This window comes from Micropterus salmoides, unplaced genomic scaffold (assembly GCF_014851395.1).
Source record: "Micropterus salmoides isolate LMB-PRFRI ecotype aquatic unplaced genomic scaffold, ASM1485139v1 Ms_hic_scaffold_3240, whole genome shotgun sequence".
NCBI lineage: Eukaryota > Metazoa > Chordata > Actinopteri > Centrarchiformes > Centrarchidae > Micropterus > Micropterus salmoides.
The window spans coordinates 1-25,000 of NW_024042530.1; the positions used below are offsets into that span (position 1 = coordinate 1).

At 47.4% G+C, this 25,000-nt stretch overlaps 1 protein-coding gene across 1 annotated transcript; it reads right to left on the reverse strand.

Annotated features, from left to right (window-relative positions):
- Window positions 1–7: 7 nt before the first annotated feature.
- LOC119884168 (titin-like) lies at window positions 8–24,956 on the reverse strand (the record flags this gene model as incomplete). Its single annotated transcript, XM_038694629.1, has 33 exons — window positions 8–1,202; window positions 2,273–2,593; window positions 2,815–2,968; window positions 3,051–3,226; window positions 3,329–3,485; window positions 3,608–8,700; window positions 8,849–9,454; window positions 9,585–9,890; window positions 9,987–10,562; window positions 10,685–10,984; window positions 11,161–11,463; window positions 11,553–12,137; window positions 12,232–12,534; window positions 12,696–12,998; window positions 13,109–13,408; window positions 13,617–13,904; window positions 14,127–14,720; window positions 14,810–15,091; window positions 15,237–15,539; window positions 15,690–15,995; window positions 16,231–16,530; window positions 16,634–16,924; window positions 17,135–17,440; window positions 17,532–17,834; window positions 17,974–20,040; window positions 20,124–20,423; window positions 20,524–20,808; window positions 20,989–21,282; window positions 21,476–23,239; window positions 23,371–23,676; window positions 23,757–24,059; window positions 24,246–24,551; window positions 24,669–24,956. Coding segments are annotated over 33 exons (18,662 nt in total), but the record flags the coding sequence as incomplete, so codon positions are not given.
- Window positions 24,957–25,000: the final 44 nt, after the last annotated feature.

A 25,000-nucleotide genomic window follows, 5' to 3' on the forward strand; every position in this document is an offset into this window, starting at 1 on the left:
ATGAAGAAGACCCTGACTACTGACAAGGTGAAATGACTAAAAGCTACAAACACTCGCACTCCAACACACAAACACGTTAGCTAATTATCCTCCGAGAGACGGCGCTGCTTCTGCACAGCAGAGCCGGCGTGGACTTTCCGTTCGTTTATGGCCAGGAGATGTTACGTTTTCAGAAGCCAGTCCGGCCGTCCTGTGCCAGAAACAGCGCTCTTTATTAAAATGATCGAAACGCTGAGAGTGCAGGCCGCTCGCACTCTGAGCTGGTCATCAAATCATGGTGGTACGACACAGTCAGTCTGAGCACAAGGCCGAGTCGTGCTGCTTACATGAGGGTGATGCAAACAGCACTCAGGGCCTTACGCTCATGGTACAACTCATAGGAAACTGTAATATCTCACGCTCAGATGCGTGTCCAAAAACAATAACTTTGTCTTTCTGTTTGTGGTTCATAACGTCAACAGGGAGCCTCTCTACCCGTTGAGGCAATCTTAAGACTTCAACTTATCGTTGAGGCACAGAGTTTAGTTTCTCGGTTTGACAGGGTATTCGTTCCTGGTGAAACTTTCTCCTGTTAAAACATTTGTTCTTTTGTTTCAGTTAATATTGTCATAAATAACAATGCATACATTTCCCATAACCGTTAAATTCGGCTATATACATTATGTACATGTCACAGAAATGTGGTTCAAAAATCCTAAGTCTTAATTGTCCAATATGGCACATTTTATAACAACTTTAGACTTTAGTCTAGTTTGGCATAAATTAATGTCAAGTTTGGTACAAAAATAGTTCATATTTACAAGAACAGAAATCCAGATCTTTATCAAGTATTATTGTTGCTAATTCACTAAATAAAAAGGTTCTGGATGAGGGAAACGGGGGATATAAATTAACGTTTTTTATATTTTTTTACATGGACCGAATGTGAACGTTGACAGTTGCCGAGTCAGAGCCGAACTCGTTGGACAGTCGGAGGGTATACGCTCCGGCGTCGGCCTCCTTCACCGCAGAGATCGTAAAGATGGAGAGGTCAGCGGTGTTCTCCACGTGGTACCTCTCATCCCCGTTGGGCAGGGTCCGATTTGAGCGGACCCACTGGACAGAGGGAGCCGGGTCTCCGGAGAACACCCCTGCCACAGTCAGGGACTTCCCCGGTTCGGCGCTGACGCTCTCTGGAAGAGCCTCGATCTTTGGTGGAACGCCTGTTAACGAAGAGAACGACGTCAGTGAAGAAGGTTTTGCATTGTTGAAAAAATACATGACGAGGATATATGATTACGTAACAGTCAGAGAATGAAGCCAAAACCCAGACAGATGGTGTCATTGTGGTTTGGACATCTTTTAAAATCCCTACTGAAGTTTTGTCTGGTGTCCAATAAAGTAGATATTTATCCTTTTTTTCCCCACCAGACAAAGATGGCCACTGGAAGAAGAACAAGAGCATCTACTAGCTCATTTTCTACCCAAACATAAAGGTCTTATCTGTCATTTACCAACATGTATGAACCATGTATCTCCAATTTTTGGGTGATCTTTAGACTTTTCTGTATTTCATGATGACCCCTCAAGGAGAAGTATGGACGTAGTTACACAAATAAAGTAAGTGGCCAGCGCCGCCTTTTGCCTCGTATCTGAAATGAATTAGCTGGACAGCTCGCTAAATGAACAGTGAGTTAACACGTGAGTGTTTATTGGAACAATCGACTTGTGTCTGATGACTGACTACAGACCATGCTGCATCTTTTCTGAAGCAGTTTATACCCTAGAAGACTAGGGAAAGCTACTCTGCTAATGTAATAGCTTCTTTCATTTTGGACTCTCCGGGCCTCCGTTCCCTCAAAGTTCATTGCTGTCAGGGCAGCTTGTATGGTTCACTGGACCAATTTTCAATTTTCCACGAGCAAATCCACTCCCCTCAATCGAAATTAGAGCACCTGTCGAGGACGAGCACGTGATAACAGCTTTTCTGTGGAATCTTGCGGTAAAGAAGAAGCTTTCAGGGTTTCTGAAAACCACCGCTGTTTTACTGTTCCATGTTCACATCTTTTTGATAAAATCTGTGGCTTTTTTTTCATAACTGGAACGTGATCATAAATCATCATCAAGTCTCAAATGTCAACTCATGATGACATGACTTCATCACATTTGTCTTTACATAGATGACAGTTACTCACAAAGATGCTCAAACCATTCAAGGCCCACCTCCTGTTTTTCTGAATTTAAGTGCAAGTTCACTTTGACAGATTCAGGCAACATGTAAAATGCATCTCACCTCTTTTAACCCCCGTGGTGAGGGCCTTCAGCGAGGAGGAGGCCTCGACATGCGAGTGGGAAGACATTTCCATCATTTGGCTGCTGGAGCTCATGGAAACCACTGACTCAGCCATCATGGCAGACATGCTAGTTGCAGACGTGCTCTCAAACGCAAACTCGGCAGCAGCAGAGCGGGAGCTGCTGCTGTAACTGCCGGCCCGCATGGAAGCTGCTTCCATACGAACTGATGAGGCCGATAAACTTTTCTGCATGCTGGCAGCTGTATCAGTAGAAGCTCTTTGCTCCACAATAACCATTTTGGTTGTTTCCTCAGCAAGAGCTACGAGAATGCAAATGACAAGCACATGGCTCATATCACAAAGTGCACAAGTACAGTATAGTGCACGCATACACTCAGTGTAAGCTGGGGTGCTCAAGTGCCTTGGATTTGAATGTTGAATTTAAGATGTTTGCTTTGGTGCAATCCAAGTCTCGTTTTACTAAATATTTTAATCTCCAAGCCAATTAAATACACTCAGTTGACATGCAGTGGATACTTACTGAGGACATTGAGGGAGGATGTCGCAGAGCACTGTCCAAACTGATTTTTGGCTTTTATCGTGTATTTCCCACTGTCTGCGACTGTGGCTTCACATATCTCCAGAGTGAACACATTGTTCGAGCGGCTCAGTCTAATGTTTGATGTGACAGATATCTGCCAAGAGAAGAGAGACAGTGTCGTGTTACGTTAGCTGCACAGGTTTCTGTTGTTTGACCTTCTGGGGAAAGCTACTCACAGTCGTGTTGTCTTTCAACCACTCCACTTCAGGAGAAGGCTCTCCTGCAATTTCACATGTGAATTTAACATTTTGTCCCTCGTTCACATTCTGGGATCTGGGCTGCACCAAGAAGTGGGGAGCGTCTGACCGCCGTTTCATAACTCCCTCAGAGATTTCAGCTTTTGTTTTGGAGCCTAAAACAGACATAAATGTAAGACTTTATGGTAGAAACTGAACATTTTAGCAGCAGGTTAATGAAGAACAGTAATTGCTTCCAGAAGCCGGCGTTATCTTACCCTGTACAGTGACTGAGCAGGTTGTGGACACTGCTCCAGCACTGTTGGTAGCAGTGCACTTGTACACCCCGCTATCAGAGACCTCCGATTCATAGATCTCAAGATAAGCTGAGCCATACTCCTCAAAGATCTCATACTTCCCACCCTGAGACAGAGCCTGCCAATCAGGAAAATACGATTTATTTATTTAATAACCAACCAATGTGTCACATTTTCCATAACTTTTTTATCTGTAAATAATTTAATTGAAAAGTAGAATTGTTGCAGTGAGTGTGTTACCTTTCCATCCTTCATCCATGAGATTGCAGCTTTGGGCTCTCCTGTCAACTTCACTGAGAGCTTGACGACAGCGTCAGAGGCGGCAGTGACGTCGCTCAGCCCAACAGAGAAGGACGGCTTCTTTTCAAGAGTTGGAGACATCACTCTTTTTGGTGACTTGATTGGAGAAGTCACCCGTTCCTTCTCAGATGGAGTTGGGGATTTGGGAGTAGGGGACTTGGGTGTTGGGGATTTTGGTGTTGGAGATTTTGGGGAGACTGGAGATTTGACTCTCTGAGGTGACTTGATTGGCTCAGGGGACTTGACTCTCTGAGGAGATTTGACTGGTTCAGGGGACTTGGCAAGAGGGGACTTTGCCTCCGGAGAGGTGATTCTAGGGGGGGCGACTACTTTCTCCTTGGACTCAGACTTGCGGATGGTCAGAGTGAAATGGGCCTCTTGTTTACCTCCAGCGTTTTCCACCAGCACAGTGTAGCTGCCTTCATCCGACATCTCAACAGCAGAGATCTCAAAGTGGGAGTTGTGTTGAGTAGAGACAACGTGGTGACGGGCAGAGGAACTAACAACTTCGCCTTCGTGCAGCCAGGTGATAGAAGGTGCTGGTTCGCCCTCCACATCACAGTCAAATCTGGCGAGGTTTCCCTCCTCTACAGTCAGGGACTGTGGCTTGGTCAGGAACTTGGCATGAACACCAGGCTTCTCCCTTGGCTTCTCGACAACAGCAGTGGACTCTTTCACAGTTTCAGTCACAGTTTCCTTCACTGTCGTTTTAGAGGAGGACACGTGGTATACCTCAGTTCTGGTCATCTCTGGCAGATGTGAGGATGGAGGCTCCTCGTCTTTGCGGACTGAAGAGAAGGCAGCGTATTCTGCTTCTGCTACATCCAGTGTGGCGTAGTCCGAAGTCTCTCCTTTGCCGTTCCTGCAGACCACACGGTAAGTGCCGGAGTCTTCAGTCACACAGTTGATGATCTGGAGAGTCAGAACTCCACTGATGTTAGTCATGTGGTATTTGCTGCTCTGATTAATCTCTTTTCCGTTGTGGAACCACTTGACCTCAGGTTCTGGTTTGGCTTGGACATTCAGGGTGAACCTTGTGTTGGAGCCGTAGGGTACGCGATGAGACCGCATCCTGATGGTAATACGTGGGGCGTGGTCAAGGCTGAAGGGAGCCTGTGTCACCACTTCAAACTTCCTCTCCACTGATCTTCTCTCTGATCTCAGAGCCTGCTTTCTCTCCTCATACCTGGACGCAAAGTCAACTTTTGGAAGGGTCACTTCGGCCTTAACCGCCTTTCCTGAAGTCGGAGACCTCTCAGGTTCGGGCATTGACAGCTTCTTGATGGGTTTAAGAATATATTCTGAGGTAAAACCTGTTATGTGCTCAGACTCAATGTCCTCAGAGAAGGTCGCAACGGTGACAGTTTCCTTTTTCGAAGTACGCGTCTTCTCCTCAAACTCCATGCGTTTGAGTTCACTCTTGTAAGAGGAGATTCTCTGAGCAGTTTTGGGTGGGCGCAGCAGCTCCTGATCTTCCCTCTCTTCATACACCTTCTGCTTCTGTCTTGGAGCTTTGTGTGTGACTTTGTCGTGACGCTGGCGGAGATCAACAAAACTTGGGCCAGCCTCATATTTAGATGGAACTCTGTAGGAGTCATATCTGCGGATCTCTTCTCCCTCTTCTTCTTCACTGTAAACTCTTTTAGGAGATGAGGGACGCAGGGCAGACAGCTCAAAGCGAACTGGGCTGAGGCTAGGTGGAGACGCAGAGTAGCCAAGCTCCAGCTCTTCCTCCAGACGAAGCCTCTCCTCCTCAGTTTTCTTCATGGACAGGTATTCACCCACAGGCAGCAGCAGCTCCTCATCTGACAGGTCACCCAGGGACCTCCTCCTGATCCTGTGGTAGGCATCCATCTCAGGGGAAGGAGTGCGGTGCCTTGCAGGCCTCACGGTCTCCAAGTCATCTTGAGTCAAGGCCGAGATGCGCCACTTAGGCTTATACTGGTCCTTGATCCTGATGGGCACCTCATAGAACTGCTCCCACCTGGAGAGGCGAATGCGCTTCATCCTCTTCTGCTTGATTTTGTCCATAGGCTCAGGGAACTCATACTGATCTCGCAGCTTCTTGTACCATTTCATGTCAGAGAGTGGCTTGAAGTGTTTTATTTCCACATCCTCCTCAAGAACAGCTGGGTTAATGACACGAGGAGTGGGGACGACATAGGGCATACGCAGCCTCTTCTCATCTGCCCGCTTCTTCTTCTCCTCTTGTTCTTTCTGTATCTCAGCCTCAGTCTTCTCACCCTTCTTAGTTGTCACAGCAGGTTTGAACATGGTGGCTGCCTCCCTGACAGCTTGTACTGCTGCAGGTGGTAGAGGTGTAACAACAGTGCCAGACATAATCTGAGACAGCCTCACCTTTTTGTCTAATTCCTGCTTCTGAGCTAGCTGTTCCTTCTCCTTTGCACTGGGCTCATATTCTTTCTTTACATGAGTAACATGTTCTACTTTGAGCGTGGCCTGGCAACTGGCAGATCCAGCCGAATTGGTTGCAGTAACTCTGTACACACCAGAGTCCTCGGGGAGAGTGTCTTTCACATGAAGGATGAAGTAATCCAGACCCTCATGGACAACCTCAATAGATGGTCCAAAGGCCAAAGGCATGCCATCCTTCTCCCACTTCAGTGTGGGATGGCCGGATACTCGAATCTCAAAGCGCACGTTCTGGCCCTCCCTGCACTCGACATTTGCGAGCAGGCGTTTGAACATGGGCCTCAGGGTAAGGTCTGCTGGTTTAGGTCGAGGAACAACAGTGAGACGAGCCTTGCAGCTGTCATCACCGTACCTGTTACGGGCCACAACGCTGTACTCAGCATCATCACTTTCCTCAAGGCTGTGGATTATCAGCTGGTACAGACCCTTGTCGCTGATGAAGGTGTATTTCTTGTCATCGTGTCCAGGAATGAGTTTCTGTCCTGATTTGTGCCAGATGACACGAGGCTCAGGATGAACAGTGATGGTGACGCCGAAGCGGACGTCCTCACCAAGATAGGCTGTACGGTTGACCAGAGGAAGGGTGAACTCTGGTGGCTTCTGGAGCATTCTGGCAGTGTCAACTCTGCGCTTTGTTTTCTTGACCACACGGGTGGTGAAGAAGTCGCGGTAAGATCTAACACTGTTGATAAACAGCTCTGCGTAGGCACTGTCCTCACCGTACTCATTCACAATCTTGCATCTGTAAGTGCCATCATCTGCTCTTGTGACCTTGTTGACGGTGATTACAGCCAAGCCGTCCTCGTATTCAATCTCATATTTGTCACCAGCTTCAAGTTGCCTGACGCCACAGTACCACGTCACTTCAGTGGTGCTATCATAGTTTTCAATGTTGCAGGCGAACTTCACACTGTCTCCCTCATTCACCACTGCATGGCCAATCTGGCCTCCAACAGGACCATTTTCAAATGGAGCAATCTTCACCTTGGCAACAAAGACACCCCGCTGGGACCTGATGGAGCCGCCGCTGGCCACACGGGCTGCAGAGACCACAGCGGCCCACTCTTTCCTCACCATTGTCTGGTAGTATCTCTTATGCCTTCCGGTTGGGATTGCTCTGGTGCTTATCTCCTCAGCAGGCTTGGACAGCCAAGGATGCGCCAGAGCCTCAGCAGCAGTCATACGGTGCTTACGTTCCTTGGTCATTAGGCGGTCTGTGAAGTCTAATGCCTCAACACTGACCTGCTTGAAGGACTCATCGTCATAGCTGTAGGCTGCATTAGAGATGTTGTCAATCATCTGTTGGTTGGTTTCTGCTGTGAATGGATTAAGTCCACTGAGGAGCACATAGGCAAGGACACCAACAGACCACATGTCAGTGACAGAGCTAACCATGTCACACTGGTGGATCTCAGGGGCGGCATACTCTGCAGTAGTATACTGAATCTTGATCTGCTCTCCAGGTGTCAGGTGTCTGGCCTGGCCCAACTCAATAATTTTCACATTAGAGCTGGTTCTAGTTGTGTACACAATGTTCTCAGGTCTGATATCAAAGTGTCCGTAGCTCTCAGAGTGCAGGAGCTCAAGAGCTGAGCAGACCTGCCTGATGTAGTTGACAATCTCCCGCTCATTAAGCTCAAACTCAGCTGTGTTGAGGCGCTCAAAGATGTCAGCACCAGAGATGAAGTCATAGATCATCACCAGCTCCTCAGGACTGTCGAAAGACTCATGGAGGAGGAGGAAGTTAGTATGTTTGGCCAGATTCAGTGTTGCAATTTCCTTCTTGACTATTGCTTGATCTGCGCCTCTCACTTTGAAGAATTTAGCCATGTAGGTCTTCTCAGAACTGATGTCAACACAGCGGTGGACAATGCCAAACTGACCTCTGCTCAATTCCTCTGCAATTGCGTATTTGTTGTGCAGATTCTTAGCATCTGAGTGTGGAGCCTTGCCCCTAGGAACACGTCCAGTATCATCAACCTCCCTATCATACAGCAGAACTCTTGATTTGTCCTCCTTGGTCATGACCGGTCCACTGGTCTCAGATGGAGCACTCTGCCCGAACTTGTTCTCAGCGATGACTCTGAACTGATAGCCGGTTCCTCCAAACAGATTGATGACAGTGTAGCGGGTGTCACGGGACTGGGCAACACGCTGCCACCTCTCAGCAGTGGTGGGGCACTTCTCAATGATGTAGTTGATGACTCTGCTGCCGCCATCATTTGCTGGGGCCATCCAGTTCAGTGTGACCGAGTCCCTGGAGACGTCACTGGCTTTGACACCACGTGGAGGATCAGGCACGTCAGCGACATCCAGCTCAACTGTCTGCTGGTCAATGCCAAATCTGTTCTTGGCACAGACAATGTAGAAACCAGCATCCTTCTTCTCCACTCCGTTGGGGAACACCAAAGAAGTGAATGATCTAGTGACAATGACCTGGTAGTGGCCATTGCTGTCAATGAGATCTTGTCCCTTCTGCCATGTGATGACAGGATCTGGTTTGCCACTGAAAGGAATCTTGATATTGACCACTTCTCCACGCAGGGCAGGAATGGCTTCCTTGTCCTTCAGGTTCTTTGGCAGTTGGATCTTGGCAGGGACTGGAAATGAGAGAAAAAGTTTAAGTTAGATGTCATGTTTTATTTGAATTTAAAAAAGGTAAATAATTATTATATAAATAATAACATTGGTTTTGTAGAAGTCAGTGCTAGAAAACAGTGGTTGTTGGAAAAAAATCTGTGAGCTTACTTTCAACATCCAGAGATATTGTAGCACAGATGGATCCTCCCTGGTTGGTGGCCCTGATCTGGTACACAGTGGAGTCTTCCTCATCAGCGTCGGTGATGACCAGCTGGTGATAACCTCCCTTGAACTCCTGGATCTTGATCTTCTTTCCGTCAGAGTGGATCTCCTTTCCTCGTCTGAACCATTTGATTACAGGCTTGGGCTGTCCTGTGATCTTGCAGACAAGGGTGGCATTGCTCTTGTACTTGACACTCATGTTCCTCAGCTCTTCTTTGAAGGCAGGAGCACGGATCTCGACGGCTGTGGCTGGAACAATTGGAGCAGTTTCCTCGCTGTAGTCGCTCTGTCCTCCAAGGTTCTCGCACTTCACACGGAAGATGTACTCGATGCCCTCGGTCAGACGCTTGACGGAGAACACCGTCTGTTTGATCTCGTCTGTGGACACTGGAGTCCATTCGCTCCATTCCTTCTTGCCCTTCTTGTGCTTGCTCTCAAGGCAGTAGCTCTTGATTTTGGAGCCGCCATCGCTCAGTGGAGGCTTCCAGGAAACCACGCAGGAGTCCTTGGTGATTCCAGAAACAACTGGCGACAGGGGTGGTGATGGTTTCTCTGTGGACAGGAATTTATAAATCAGAAACCACTGTCAGTTCCACCGTGCGTTACAGTTCTACGATTACATTGTTACCATGAATTTAAGAAGTACTTTAAACATAAATTTATATTGAATTCAATATCATACCCAGTTGGCTCTTGATAAGGATAGGTGAAGTGAGCTCCAGTGGCTCGCTGTTGCCATAGCGATTCTGGGCGTACACACGGAAGAAGTATCCGGCGCTGTCGATGAGGTTTGGCACACGGCAAGATGTGCCATTGATCGATGATGACACCAGTTCCCACTCTGTGCCCTCCTTGTCCTCACGCTTCTCCACTATGTAGTTGGTGATCATACAGCCTCCGTCATCCTTGGGAGGCTTCCAGCTGATGATGACAGAGTTCTTCAGGAGGGCGTCCAGCACAATGGGACCCTGAGGAATGTCAGGTTTGTCTGGAAACAAAGGTATTAGATATACGTGTAAAATATTATATCACCTTCAAAACATGCTTTGTTGCGTGTCACTGCAGTAAGTATTCACAAACATACCGTAAATTTCAACATTGAATGCGGTGTCAGCCCTGCCGAAGTGATTGTGCAGTCTGATCCTGTATTTGCCTCCATGGACTCTGCGCTGCACGTTCTTGATGATCAGGTGTGTGTAGTGCTCGGTAGTCTCGATGCTGATGTCCTCTGTGTTCTCCAGGGTCTTCGTCCCATGCAGCCACATGATCTTTGGCTTAGGACGGCCGATGTAGACGGCATGGATGCGCAGAGTGCTTCCCAGGCCAGCATAGTACGTTTCCTTCAGTGGGTAGTCGGGATGGAAGGACGAAGCAGCCTCCAGCACCAGAATGCCTGAGGTCTCAGCTTCTCCGGCATCATTGATGGCCTTGCAGGTGTACTCTCCTTCATCCTCCTGCTGGTCAGTCATTATAGACAGGGAGTGGTTGCGGCCGTCAGAGCTCATCTCGTACTTGCGGGACTCAACAATCTCCTTGCCTGCATGATACCACTTGATGTCAGGACAAGGCCTGCCAATAATCTGGCACTTCATGACAGCAGGCTGGCCAAGTTTGGCAGTTACTTCATCCATTTCCTTTCTCAGGCTTGGTTTAGCTTCAACTGTAAGTACAAAACAACGAGGCATATTTAGTAAACACATGTATTACATTTAGCAGTGTCTCATAGTAAAGTCACTCTGTGCAAACAAATAATTTTCACACAGTATATGTCAGAGTACTCACCACTCAGTTTAGTCTTGATGCACGTGGCAGTCCTACGAGGTCTACTCATTCCTGTCTCATTCTCAGCAAACACTCTGAACTCGTACTCTGTAGCCTCAGCCAGTCCAGGTATGGTTAACTCCTTTTCCTTCAGCCTCTGCTTATTGCACTTCTTCCAAGTGCTCTCAATGGACTTCCTGTACTCCACCCAGTAGCCCAGGACCTCCTTTCCACCATCACACTCTGGAGCTTGCCAGCGGATGGTGATGAAGTTGTTTGTCACGTTCACTGTGTCAATCTCGCCTGGTTGGCTTGGCTTGTCTAGAAAGAAAGAAATATAAAAACAAGTTAGCTTAGTTAACAGTTACTGTTCTGGACAGTTCTGGTTTTGTTGTCTGTTAAACGCTGATTGATTATATTTCACATCTGATTGTCGACAACTATAATTATTACGGTGCTATGAATTAATAAGTAATTATAGTTATTAGGAGACCCACCGAACGGATCCTTGCATGTGACTGGGTCAGACACAGGACCAGCCTCGCTCTCGCCGATGTTGTTGACAGCAACGATGCGGAACTGGTAGTCTGCGTCAGGTGTGAGTCCAGGCAGAGTAAACATGGTGGAGCTGATCTTGGTCTGGTGGCGGGACCACGTCTCATCAGACACCACCTTGTACTCAATGAAGTAGCCAGTAATGGCAGAACCACCGTCGTCCTTTGGTCTGGACCAGGCTAATGCCACAGAGCTCTTTGTGACGTCCATGATCTCTGGTGGGGTGCTTGAAGGCTCAGGGGGACCTGGTTTAAAAAACACAGATGATTTTGAAGTCGTTAATGAATGATCTCATACTGTCTCATACTTAGAACTGAAGAACTGGAGTACTTACATAGGGGAGTCTTGGGCACCAGTGGCTTCTCTGACTTCAGAGAGGAGCTGATACCAAAGGAGTTTTCAGCCGTCACCTTGAAGTGGTACTCTGTTCCCTCCTTCAGTCCCTTGACAACCAGCTGAGTGTCAGTCACTCTAGAGTCCACAGTGTACCAGGCGTTTCTGGCTGCCTCGCGTCTTTCTATGATGTAACCCAGGATCTCTGAGCCACCGTCGTCCACGGGCACCTTCCAGGACACCTTCACAGAGTTGGCCTGGATCTCCTCAAAGACCAGTGGTCCCTCTGGAGCGCTTGGACGCCCGATGACCTTCACCTTGATTTGGGCCTTCTTCTTGCCAACCCTATTTTCCAGCAGGAGATCGTACACGCCAGTGTCGCTTCTCTCTGCTCCCTTGATCACCAGCTCGCTGGAATCCTCGGTGGAGGCAATCATGGCCTTAGTGGAGACTGCACCACCATCTTTCGACCACTTGCAGGTTGGGTGAGGTTTACCCTTGATGGGAATAGAGAGTCTAACCACTCCGCCGTGGCGGACCACGTACACATCTTTGTATTTGAGCTCCAGCTCATAGTCAGGAGATTCTGGAGAATAATGAAAGTGTTATTCTGTATTAGTTTTAAGCAAATGCAAAGGATCTTAGTGCAGGTGTAGATAATGTAACCTCTGTGTCCTTACCAAGCATCTCAGTTACAGTGACGGTTCCAGGTACTTCAGCAGGCTCTCCAGAGCCCCCGGCATTACAAGCCATCACACGGAATTTGAACTCCTCTCCTTGTGGCATGTTGGTCAGCGTGTACTCGCAGATTAGAGACGGTGTGGTGTTGCACTTGATCCAGGGCATGGTGCCCACCTTCTGCATCTCAATCAGGTAACCGTCCACCCTTGCGTCTCCCTCATCATCAGGAGGACTCCAAGCCAGCGACACAGAGGACTTTGTGGTATCGGTGATCCTCGGGTTCTGAGGACAGCCAGGTGGATCTGAGTGGGAAAGACAAGCACGTCAGTATTTCTAGCTGCTGCTGAGTCTGTGCCTGCTCTTTGAGACTTTCAATGCCATCCACTGAAGCCATTAATTCTTAATGTGATCTAAAAATCATATATATATAAATAAAAAATCTTTTTACAAACTGTTCTCTTACCGATGGGATCTGTTGCCACTGCTGGTTTGGATGGCAGACTTGGTTTGCTCAGTCCTCTGGCATTGATGGCGGTGATTCTGTGTTCGTATTCCAGACCCTCCGTCAGTTCTGTCGACCTGTATCTGGTCATGGTGACAGGGTTCCTGTTGGCACGCACCCATCTGTCAGATCTGACTTCTTTGCGCTCGATAATATATCCAGAAACCTCAAGGCCGCCGTCCTCATCTGGTGGGTTCCAGGCCACGGTCATGCCGTCACGAGAAACATCAAAGATGGTTGGACGGCCAGGAGGTCCAGGCACATCTATGGAGGAGGGGAAACATCTTACTCTACTTCTGTTGATGTAACTCTGTCTATATAGTAATATCGGCTAAACGTGTAACCTTAACCTTAAAAAAAGCCAGAAGTCTTACTTTTCAAGCTCTTGCAGGTGACGATCTCAGACTGCAGGAATTCTCCAGTGCCGTAGTTATTAATCGCAGCTGCACGGAAGACATACTCATCTCCCTCAATAAGGTTCTCAAACTTGAAAGTTGGTCGGCTAACAGAGTCGCAGACAGGCACCCAGCCAGGTCTGTGAGCATCACGCTGCTCCACCATGTAGCCGCTGATGGGAGCTCCGCCGTCTCTGACTGGAGGATCCCAGCTGCAGGTGACCGTGGTGGCATCAATCTCATCAAATCTGATGGGTCCCTTTGGTTCATCAGGTTTAGCTGGTAAAAGGGGATTAACAGAATTAATGCTTATAGCCAGCTTGATTGACCAAAAGGTAAATGTTAATAAAATAGTTAATAATAGGTATTGATTGTAATATTGTCAATTTATAAATGAATCAGCTTGACTTTGTTGTGTTATCCTGCTCTTGATAAGCATCAGCAATAAATAATGAAACTAATATAACAAAGAGGGATGGTTTCTTACAGAGGATGATGACCTTGATGACCTCGGTGATAACACCAACGGCGTTCTTCACCTCCAGTGAATAGTCACCAGTGTCATTGATGGTGGTGTCAGACACGGTCAGTTTGGAGAACTTTCCAGTGCTCTTGACCTTGATACGGTCTGAGAATTTGATCTTGTTATCGTTGAAGTACCAGGAGCAGACGGGAGGAGGCCTGCCGATGATGGGCAGATCCAGCTCCAGAGTCTTACCAGCCAGGACATTGACAACCTTCTGAGGAATACTGGAGAAGTCCACCACAGGCATTACTGGAAAGAAAAAAGAGAGATACATAAATCATCTAACTACAGTTTACGTCAACGGTTGGGAAATAAATTGTGAACTGAGCTGTGTTATACTAAATGTTACGGCTGAGCAAAAAATCTTCAACATGTACGGATTTCTGGAGCCAAGAACAGCAGCGTCACATTTTCCTTGATGTATTTGTAACTTTAACTGTCTGACTGCAGGAACTGTATTGCGTCTGTTACCTCTCTGCTCCTGTACAGTGATGGCCGTAACAAGCTCTTTGGGCTCGCTGGCTCCTCTACTGTTGATTGCTCTGATTCTGAACAAGTACTGCTCTCTCTCATTTAGTTTCTCGATGGTGTGTTCCAAGTCTGTGGTCTTCAGTGTGGCCACCTTCATCCACTTGTCTGTGCCAAACTTGCAGGCTTCGATTACGTATGCCGTCAGTCTGCTGCCACCATCATGCTCGGGCTTCTCCCAGCCCAGGGTGACTGTGGTCTTGGTGACGTCGATCACCTCCAGCTTGTGTGGCGGCAGAGGCACATCACAAACCAGGATGACATCGGGAGTCTCACAGGGCTCACCGACACCATAGATGTTCTCAGGCAGGACCCGGAAGTAGTACAGCATGCCCTCCATCAGGCCATCAATCTTGTAAGATGTCTTATTGCACTTGGAGGTGACGGTCTTGTAGGCTCTCATGGAGGCCTCACGCCTCTCAATGATGTAGTTGTTGACAGGAGCACCGCCATCCACGGTTGGGGCTTCCCAAGAGATGGTGATGGACTCCTTGGTCAGCTCTTTGATCTTTATTGGTCCAGTTGGTCCAGGAGTATCTAACAATGAAAATACATTTTGTTAAAATATAACGTCTATGTAATATGTCATAATTCAAATCAAATCTCAGACATTTCCATCAACCTACCATAGACCTTGACCAGAATGTTGACTTCCTGTTTCCCGGCAGAGTTCTCGGCCACCAGCGTGTACTTGCCGGCGTCGTAGCGGTGGACCTTATCAATGATGAGTGTGGTGGACGTGTTTGTGACTTCAATAAATCCTCTATTGTGGAGGTCAACACCAGGCTTAGTCCAAGTGAGGGCGGGAGCGGGACGACCGGTGACCTTTACTAACAGGCGGAGGGAGCCACCAGCGCGCAGGCAGATGGTCTTCTTCAGGTCATCGTGGAGCTCAAAGTCAGGAGTTTCTGTGTGAGAGAAGGGGATAATTAATGTATAGCTAATAATGTTTGTGGATATAAATGTTTCCACATGATGAAAGACTTGATAACACTGACTCCACTGTAACTGTTAATGTATTTGCAATCACCTAATGCTTTTCAGATGACTTACCAATTCTCTCCACTGGCTCAGTCTCAGTGCATGGTTCACTGAAATCTCCTGTACCGTTGATGTTGATGCCAGCCACTCTGAAGCAGTACTTCTTGCCTGCAGAAAGTCCGGTCACCACATACTCTGAAGCACGCAGTGTCTTTTCGTGGGCCTTCTTCCATTCCTCTGCTCCGGCTTCCTGCATCTCCAGGATGTAGCCAATCACATCAGCTCCTCCGTCGTCCACGGGGCGGGACCAGGCCAGGCTGATGCTGTCAGCGTGGGTGTCGGTTATACGAGGGATAGAAGGAGGAGCAGGGGTGCCTGAGAGGAGAGGAAACAGGTGTGAAGATCAGTACACATCAGTAAATCCTTTACCGGACATGATGTCACAAAAGACAGATCTAAAAATATCAGTCAGACCTTCTGTTGCATTTTATGTTAGGCGTTTAGACTTCGACAAAGCAGACTTACATGTTGGCACTCTGCAGATAACATACAGAGAAACCTCGCTGGGTTCGCTCTCTCCGGCCTTGTTAATAGCTGTCACTCTGAACTGATAGATGTTGCCTTCGGTCAAACCAGACACCTTCAGTGTGGTGTCCAGGTGAGCTCCGTCCCTGTTCACCTTTACCCAGCGGGCACTCTTTTTCTCCCGCCTCTCTACCAGGTAGTGGATCAACGGGCTGCCGCCATCGCTCTCTGACTTCAGCCATTCGATGGTGGCGAAGTCCTTTCCTGACACCAGGATCTCTGGAGCACCAGGAGGAGATGGCACGGCTGGAGTAAAGGAAAATAATTCAGTGTTAGAGGTTATGAAGAGTAATTTGTTGTTTTACTTTTAAATGTTAAAGTTTGGCTCTCAGTGCTCTCAGGCATACCTGTGCTGCTTTCATCTTACTGGTATTCTTGTTTAAAATAAAAGAGCAGCATCTGTTTGTCCTCAGAGATTTTTGGGATATTATACGTTTAAAGCATTGATGTTATTTCACAATGATTTGACTGTTTAACTTACTGAAAGTGTTTCTGGCAATCATGGGCTCTGACTGGAGGTAGACTCCAGCTCCGTACTTGTTAACACCCCGGACTCTGAACAGGTACTCAGTGTTCTTGAACAGCCTGGTGATGTTGCAGGTCAGCTCCTTGCACTCGGCATGCATGATGACCCAGTTCAGTCTGTTAGTGTCACGCCTCTCCACGATATAATGGGAGACCTCATCGCCGCCATCCTCAAGAGGATACTTCCAGCTCAGTGTGCATGACTCCTCTGTAATATTGCTGATCTCAATCTTGCCTTCACATACTCCCGGGGTGTCTGGTAAAAACAGATGTACTTATTACAATTCACTTTTGATAACTTTGACAAATTAATTCTTCAAGTATAATCTGTAAGGCATAAAATGTAAGCTCTCACTTACCAAGCACTTTGACGTTGACCTCAGCGGTCTTGGTTCCGCTAACATTCCTGACTGTGAGGATATACTTTCCTGTGTCATCTCGGTCACAGAACTTGATAATGGCCATTGCCCTGGTGGAGGTGTACTGCAGGTGGTACTTTTCACACAACTCCAGCTCCTTGTTGCCTTTGGACCAAGAAGCCTTGGGGTCAGGTCTGCCTCCCACTGCAGCATCCAGAACCAGGTCTGAACCAGCTCTGACTGTCACGGTTTCGGACAGGAGTTTGCTGTCCAGCTGGGCCTTTGGAGGCTCTGTTTGGTGAAAATAAAGGAAAAAGTCTATGAAGCAATATATTGATAAGATTTGACTCCTTTGTTGCACATAGAAATAAATCCACATCTACAGTAAACATTAGACAACTTCATCTTATCGTCATAATTGTTTAAGAATTGTTGAGGTCAGATGTGTGAAAGTGTGCTGTAAAGGCGGCATTGTATCACGATCACAGATGCAGATCTTACCAAAGTCGGTCTTGCACTGCACAGAGCCGGTGGACTCTGAGGGTTTGCTGTAGACCTGGTTGCCGTTCTTGCCAATGACTCTGAACTCATAGGGCTCTCCCTCTCCCAGGGCAGTAACAGTGTAGAAAGTGTCTGTCACATTGGTGTAGTTACACTTGAGCCAACGCCCCTCACCGGTCAAAGTGTACGGCTTACGCTCGATGATGTAGCCCACGATGGGACTGCCACCGTCGTTCAGTGGAGCGGACCATTTTAGAGAGACAGTGGATCTTGTAACATTTGTGACTTCGGGCTTACTTGGTGGATCTATAAAAAATATAAATTTCATCAGGTATGTTGGAGCAATGGAGCATCATGTAAAAAGAATAGTGTGATCATAAACTGTGTTAAAACTCACCAACTGGGTTTTGAGCAACTGCTCCCTTGGAGGCCTCACTAGCTTTGCTCAGCCCAGCACTGTTCATGGCATAAACCCTGAACTGGTACTCTAGGCCTTCGACCAGACCCTCCACCTTGTAGTAGCACTCAAAGCAAGGGATCTTGTTCTCCCTCACCCACAGGATATTGTTCCTCTCCTTCTTCTCAATCCAGTAGCCTGTCACCTTGCTGCCACCATCATGATAGGGCTCCTCCCATTTCAGGGTCATTGTGTTAGCAGAGACATTGAAAACTGAAGGCCTTGTTGGTGGGCCAGGAGGTGCTGTGATTTAAAAAGCAGATTTTATTGTTGAAGACAGTCAACTAAATTACATTCTGAATTAGCAGGAAATACACATTTTTACAGACTCAGAAATGTATTTGTGTTCATTATTATTGTTATTATGCTGAATAGTACTTACTGAAAGGATGCTCTGCGACAATAGTCTCAGACTCAGTGTACTTGCTGACACCAAATCTATTCTCGGCAGAAACCCTGAATGTGTACTGCATGTACTTGGTCAGGTGACTGACATGGAGAGATGTGCGTTTTACGCTGGAGTTGATCAGCTGCCAGGCGGTGGACCCAGACTCACGCTTCTCCACAATGTAGTTGGTGATGTCTGTTCCACCATCATCCTCTGGTGGTTGCCAGTTAATGATGCAGGACTCAGAGGTAATGGATGAGATTTCGATGGGTCCAGTTGGAGGACTGGGTCTACCGGTGACATTAACTTCAATAGCGAAGGTCCTGGTTCCTGCTACATTCTCCAGGGTCAGGTAGTATTTACCACCATCTCCTCTCATGGCCTCTTTGACGGAGATACTGGTTCTGTTCTTAGTTACTTTGATGGAGACTCTGTCTGAGCTCTTCAGCCTCATCTCCTCCAGCTTCCAGGTGACCTTAGGAGCAGGTCTACCGCTGATGGGAACGTCGATGGTGAAAGTACTGCCAGAGCTGCTTGTGATGATCTGGTTGGGGATCTCGCTGAGGTCAGCGGTTGGTTCAATATGAGGCTCTTTGACCAGCACAGGAGCTGGAGTTTCCCTGGGCTTGCTGTAACCGGCTTCATTCTTAGCCTTCACACGGAAGTCATACTCATCACCCTTGTTGAGCTTTTCAACCACATAGGTGAGATTCTTGGTGTTGCCAACCACTACCCATTTGTCTGTACCCTTTGGCTTGGCCTCAATGACATAACACTGGATGCGGCTACCACCATCATGCTCCGGTTTTAGCCAGCCCATAGACACAGAGTTGTCTGTAGTGTCCAGGATATCCATTCTCTTTGGGGGTGCTGGCTCTGCGGTGGCAATGACAGGCTCAGTCAGCTCAAAAGCCTCACCTATACCATGCTGGTTCTCGGCTGAAACTCTGAAGAAGTATGGCACTCCTTCCAGCAGGTCCTCGATCTTCAGTATATGCTGCTTGCAGTTGCCACCAGACTGCTGCCAAGTGCGGCGGCTAGCCTCGCGTCTCTCAACAACATAGTGATGGATCCGGGCTCCACCGTCATTGAGAGGAGGCTCCCAGATAAGTGTTACTGAGCCTCTGGACACCTCCTTGAAGGCAACAGCCTGAGGAGGTCCAGGTGTGTCCATCACCTTTACTGTGAATGTAATGGCCTTGCTGCCACTAGCATTCTCCAGGTTAACAGTGTATTTGCCAGTATCATATCTCGTGCAGTTTTCAATGCTAAGAGAACTGTGGTCATCTGTAGTTGTGATCTCTGACATGACACCGAGCTCTCCTTCTTCCTTCACCCAGGTTGCAGTGGGAATTGGCTTTCCTCTGAAGTAGATGCCCAGGCACACTGAACCTCCAGCCTTAACAATGTGTGTCTGCTTAAAGGTGGCGTCAATATCCACCTGTGGTGGTGTAAGCCTATCTACAGCCTGAGCAGGCTCCGGAGTCTCTTTGTCCTCGCCTCTGCCCACGTGATTGACAGCTGCGACACGGAACTTGTACTCAGCTCCTGTCTGTAGACCTGTCACAACGTAATTTGTTTCCGCCACCAGCTGCTCATTTACTCTCTTCCATTCTACCTCTTCTCCCTTCACCATTTCAATAATGTAGCCCAGGATATCCATGCCTCCATCGTCCGCAGGCCTGGTCCATTCCAGGCTGATTGAGGTGTTGGTGGAGTCGGACACACAGATCACAGATGGAGCACAAGGAATATCCTTTGGTTCGGCAGCCTTTATAGGCAAAGAGATGTTACTAGGTGCTCCAACACCAGCGTCATTCACGGCCATTACCCGGAACTCGTATTCCATATCCTCTGTCAGGTGGAGCACCTTGTGAGCACATTCAACAATAGGCTTCTTGGTAATCACCTTGTAGAACTTGACAGTCTTCTTTTCTCGTTTCTCCAGGATGTAATACTGAATGGGGTTTCCACCATCAGATGTTGGAGGAGTCCAGGACAGGGTGATGCTCTCTCCTGTCACCTCAGTAGCATCAGGAGTGCCTGGAGCATCAGGAGTAGCTGAGGGAAACAATTTTGATAGATGAGTGCATTTTTCCAGTCTTAAATATTAAATAAAAAAGACTTTCCAACTTTCCACTTACTGTATTGCATCTGTGCAATGATGGGGCCAGATTCCAAAGGTCTGCCAACTCCAAACTTATTAACAGCAGAGACCCGGAACTGGTACTCATTGGTCTTAATGAGCTTGGTTGCATTGAAAGTGCACTCCTTACATTCATCAGACACCAAAGCCCAGGAAATCTTGGTGGTCTCACGCTTCTCAATGATATAATGAGAAATTTCAGAGCAGCCGTCCTTCTCTGGTGGGTTCCAAGACAGAGTGCACTTGCCCTCTGAGATGTTACTGAAAGTGATGGGTCCTACTGGCTCCCCAGGTGTGTCTGCATCATGTACAGTAGGTGTGTTAGATGAAGAGGTCAGAACATAAATATATAAATACAGTGGTGTCAATATAAAGAGAAACATTTCAAAACTGCGTACCTTGCACTTGAACAAGGATGTTCTCCTTCTTGCTTCCAGATCCATTGGTAGCCTCCACAGTGAAGAGGCCACTGTGTGTACGATCAGCGTCCCTGACAAACAGGGTGCTGGATCCAGCTACATTGATAATGTCCATAATTTTTTTGGTAATTTCCACACCGTCTCTGTACCAGACGACCTTGGGAACAGGACGTCCAGTGATGGTCACCTTCAGACGAATTTTATCTCCTGCCTTGACTGTCAAACCCTCAAAGTACTCTGGGCCAAACTCAATATTTGGGGCAGCTAGATTAGAGGAAAAGGGAATGCATTAGTATACAGCATGAAGCTTTAAAACACTGAGCTTAAAACTTACATCATTTCATGGAACTGGTACTCAGCTTAAACGTCAGTCCTGAAGTTTAAAATGCTAATATTACAATCACAAGCAACCTTCTCTACGCTCAAAATTCTTGGATTACTCACCGTTCTCACTCCTGACCACAATCAAGCCAGAGGAGTTGGAGGGAGGGCTGACAACACCAATGGCATTTCTGGCAATCACTCTGAACTCGTAGCGTTCATTTGTCGTCAACCCAGTGACAGTGTACTGGCAGTCCTGTACATCAGTCAAGTTGGCCTTGAACCAGCGGCCATGTCCTTGGCGTTTCTCAATGCTGTAGTTGGTAATCTTGCTACCACCATCACGTTTGGGTGCATCCCATTTCAGTGTCACTGAGTCACTAGTCACATCAATGTAGTCGGGCTGGCCAGGAGGATCTGAATGACATGAGATACATCTTTTAACTTGTTTTTCTTTGACTAAACCACTTATTAAGTGGTTTCATCCAAACTAAATGTTAGTCAGGGTTTAGAGCAGAAATGATTTAACTAAACATATTATAGTTCTAATTGGATGTATGCAAATATAACAAGGAAGCAGAATAATGTAATTGTCTGAATCAGCACTCACCAACAGGGCTGACAGCCATGGTTGGCTTGCTCTCATCACTCATTCGACTGAAGCCAGCATCATTCTGGGCATAGACTCTGAAGGAGTACTCCAGGCCTTCAATGAGTTCCAGGATCCTGTATTCTGTTTCTTTGATCAGCACAGTGTTCACCTTTTGCCACATGATGCTGTTCTTTTCCCTCTTCTCCACATGGAAGCCCTGGATGGGGGTTCCGCCGTCATAGATGGGCTGCTCCCACTGGATGGTCATACCGTCATTAGTGATGTTGTACACAACAGGCTTGCCCGGTGGGCCTGGAGGCCTGAATTGGTGTTTGGCAATGACCATCTGTGAGACTAGAGGCTCACTGACACCGTATCTGTTCTCAGCACACACTCTGAACTGGTACTGCACACCCTTGATCAGATTGGGGACCTTGAACTGAGTGCCCTGTACATTGGAGCAGGCCATCTTCCAGTCAGACTTAGAGGTATCACGCTTCTCCACAGTGTAGCAGGTGATGTCTCCACCGCCATCGTCGTTTGGTTCCTCCCAGGAGATCATGATAGCTTCAGCTCTCACTTCATCCAGGCGTATGGGTCCAACAGGCTTTGATGGTGGTCCAAGTGTGATGACATGGATGTGGAAGGATCTCCTGTTGACCCTATTGTCAAGGGTCAGGGTGTATTTACCCTCATTCTCCTTCTTCACATTCTTAATAATTAGAGTGGCTTTGTTTTCTGTCTTCTTGAAGCGGACCTGGTCACTCTCCTTCAGAGGCAGGTTGTCCTTTAGCCACAGTACAGAAGGCTTGGGTTTACCTTTGTATGGCAGCTCAATGTGCACATTGTGACCCAGGCGAACATTTATGGTGCCATCTGGGTAATCTGCAAGGCTTGCCTCTGGTGTTATAATGTAGTCAATGACCTTGATAGGCCCAATCTCAACAAAGTCGCCCTGTCCCTTCTCATTCCTGGCGGCAACTCTGAAGAACACGTTTGAATGCTCCTTGAGTTTCTTGACCTCAAACTCACACTGTTTGCTGGTTCCTCCTAATGACCATTCCTCCTCCTTGAGCTTCTTCTCAATTATATAGTCTGAGATGATGCTGCCGCCATCATAATCGGGCTTCAGCCACTGCAGAGTGACAGAAGTCTTGGATGAATCCTTCATAGAGACCTCCTTGACTGGTCCTGGAGTCTCTGTAGCCTTCACAGGCTCAAGTGTCTCACACGGATCACCAACACCGTTCTCATTCTCTGCTAACACACGGAAGAAGAAGGATGTTTTCTCAGAGAGGTCTTCAATGGTGTATGTTGTTTCTATGCATTTGCTTGTCACTGCAGAATAGGATCTCTTGGAGGAGTCCCTCTTCTCAACAATGTAGTTTGTAATCTCAGCACCGCCGTCGAGGAGTGGAGGCTCCCAGCAGAGAGTGACCCTTCCACGGGTCACGTCCTTCAGGACCAGATTTGTACACTGAGCTGGAGTATCCTGGACCTTGACAGACAGGGTCAGTGTCTTGGGCTCTCCCACACCATTCTCTATCTTTACTGTGTACTTTCCAGTGTCGAGCCTGGTCACCTCCCGCATAACAAGGACTGTGGTCGTGTCTGAACTGTGGAACTCATATTTGGGATCACGATCTATGCATTCTTCTCCCTTGCTCCAGGAAGCAGTAGGAGCAGGTCTGCCCTTCAGAGGAACAGACAGCTCCACATCCTTGCCAGCCTTCACGATGTAGTGACTTCTCATTGCCACATCTGAGTCAATCTGGGCCTCCTCTGTGAAAATCATAAAAAAATATTCAAGGTCACACAGGGACAGCTGTATGTGAGCACAGTAAGAACAAATGAAGACATATGTGTTGGAAACCAAACACACTTCACATTTTCAACCTCAGTGATTCATTTACCTAGGATATCCTTTGCCTGCACAGGCTCAGTCATCTCCAGAGGCTCTCCACGGCCAGCACAGTTGACAGCAGAGACTCTGAAGAAGTAGTTGACATCTAATTTTAAGTCATGAACTGTGTACTCTGTTGTCTTGACCTCTCCCTTGGAGGTGATCATAGCCCATTCTTGCTCTCCCTCAACAAGCTTCTCAACCATGTAGCTGGTGACCTCACTGCCTCCGTCCCATTCAGGCTTGGACCAGCCCAAGGTGATGGACGTCTTGGTGGAGTCCACCACCTTCAGCTTGCAAGGCTCATCTGGTGGATCTGTAAGTAAAATGTACGTGTTAGGTGGGGGTGAACATTTACCTTGATTTTGCTGGAAATCTGTGAATGTTACCACTTACCAACTGGATCAGCAGCCTTGTAGTAGTCTGATGCATCAGAGAACGGTCCCTCTCCAGCCTTGTTAATGGCACAGACGCGATATTGGTATTCATTTCCTTCTGTCAGATGGTAGACGGTCTGTTTGATGTCCGTGACAGGGTCTTTGTAAACTTTGATCCAGCGTGAGCTCTTCTTGTCGCGTCTCTCCAGGTAGTAGCCCGTCACAGCGCTACCTCCGTCTACACCTGGTTTGTCCCATTCTACCACCATGGTGGACTTGGTAATGATATTCACCTCAGGAGTATGAGGTTGCCCAGGAGTTACTATAGAAATGCACAACAAATATGTTAAAAAATTCTAATAATAACAGTAGTAACCATCTTGCTGAAAATTTAAAAGAGTATGAAAAACAATAAAAAGACAAGTGATAATTGCTGCATTTTTGTGTGTAAACCCAAATAACTAGACAACTGTAGAAGCTCAGACATGCTCAACAGCTCCAAACTTACCAAAGGCATTCTTAGCTATGACAGGCTCCGACTCCAGTGGCTCTCCAACTCCAAACTTATTAACACCCATTACACGGAACACATACTCATTTCCGCGCACCAGCTTCCCGACGGTGATATGTGTCTTCTCGTGCCTGTCTGAAACTGTCGACCAGACCACGCGGCTGGTTTCACGCCTCTCAACAATGTAGTGGGTCACTTTAAAACCTCCCTGGTCAGACTCGGGCACAGGTTCCCAGCTGAAGATGATCTTGTCTGCTGTAATGGAGTTGAAGTTAATCATCCCTGCTGGGGGTCCAGGTTTGTCTAAGGGGAGGGAAAAAAGAAGAGAATATGAACTATTAATATGGGGATGATGGAAGACTGTATTCTAAAAGAGAAATTATGGACATAGTAAGAGGTGGAACAAGGCTTTTTAGTTACCTAAGATTTCAATCCTGATGGTTGCAGATGCTGAGCCCAGAACATTCTTGATCTTGATCTCATATGAGCCTGTGTGAAGGCGAGCTGCATCCTTGATCAGAACAGCAGAAGAGTCAGTTGTGTTTTCAGTAGACATGGTAGAGGTTGCTACCAGCTCCTTTCCATCCTTGAGCCACTCAATGGTTGGTAGAGGCTTGGCAATGATTCCAACTCTAAGCTTAACTGAACTTCCAGCCTTGAACTGAACCACGTCCAGATACTCTGGAGGAAGATCAATGGCTGGGGCACCTGTGGAACATGACATATTATTATCAGTTATAGCTATCAAATCA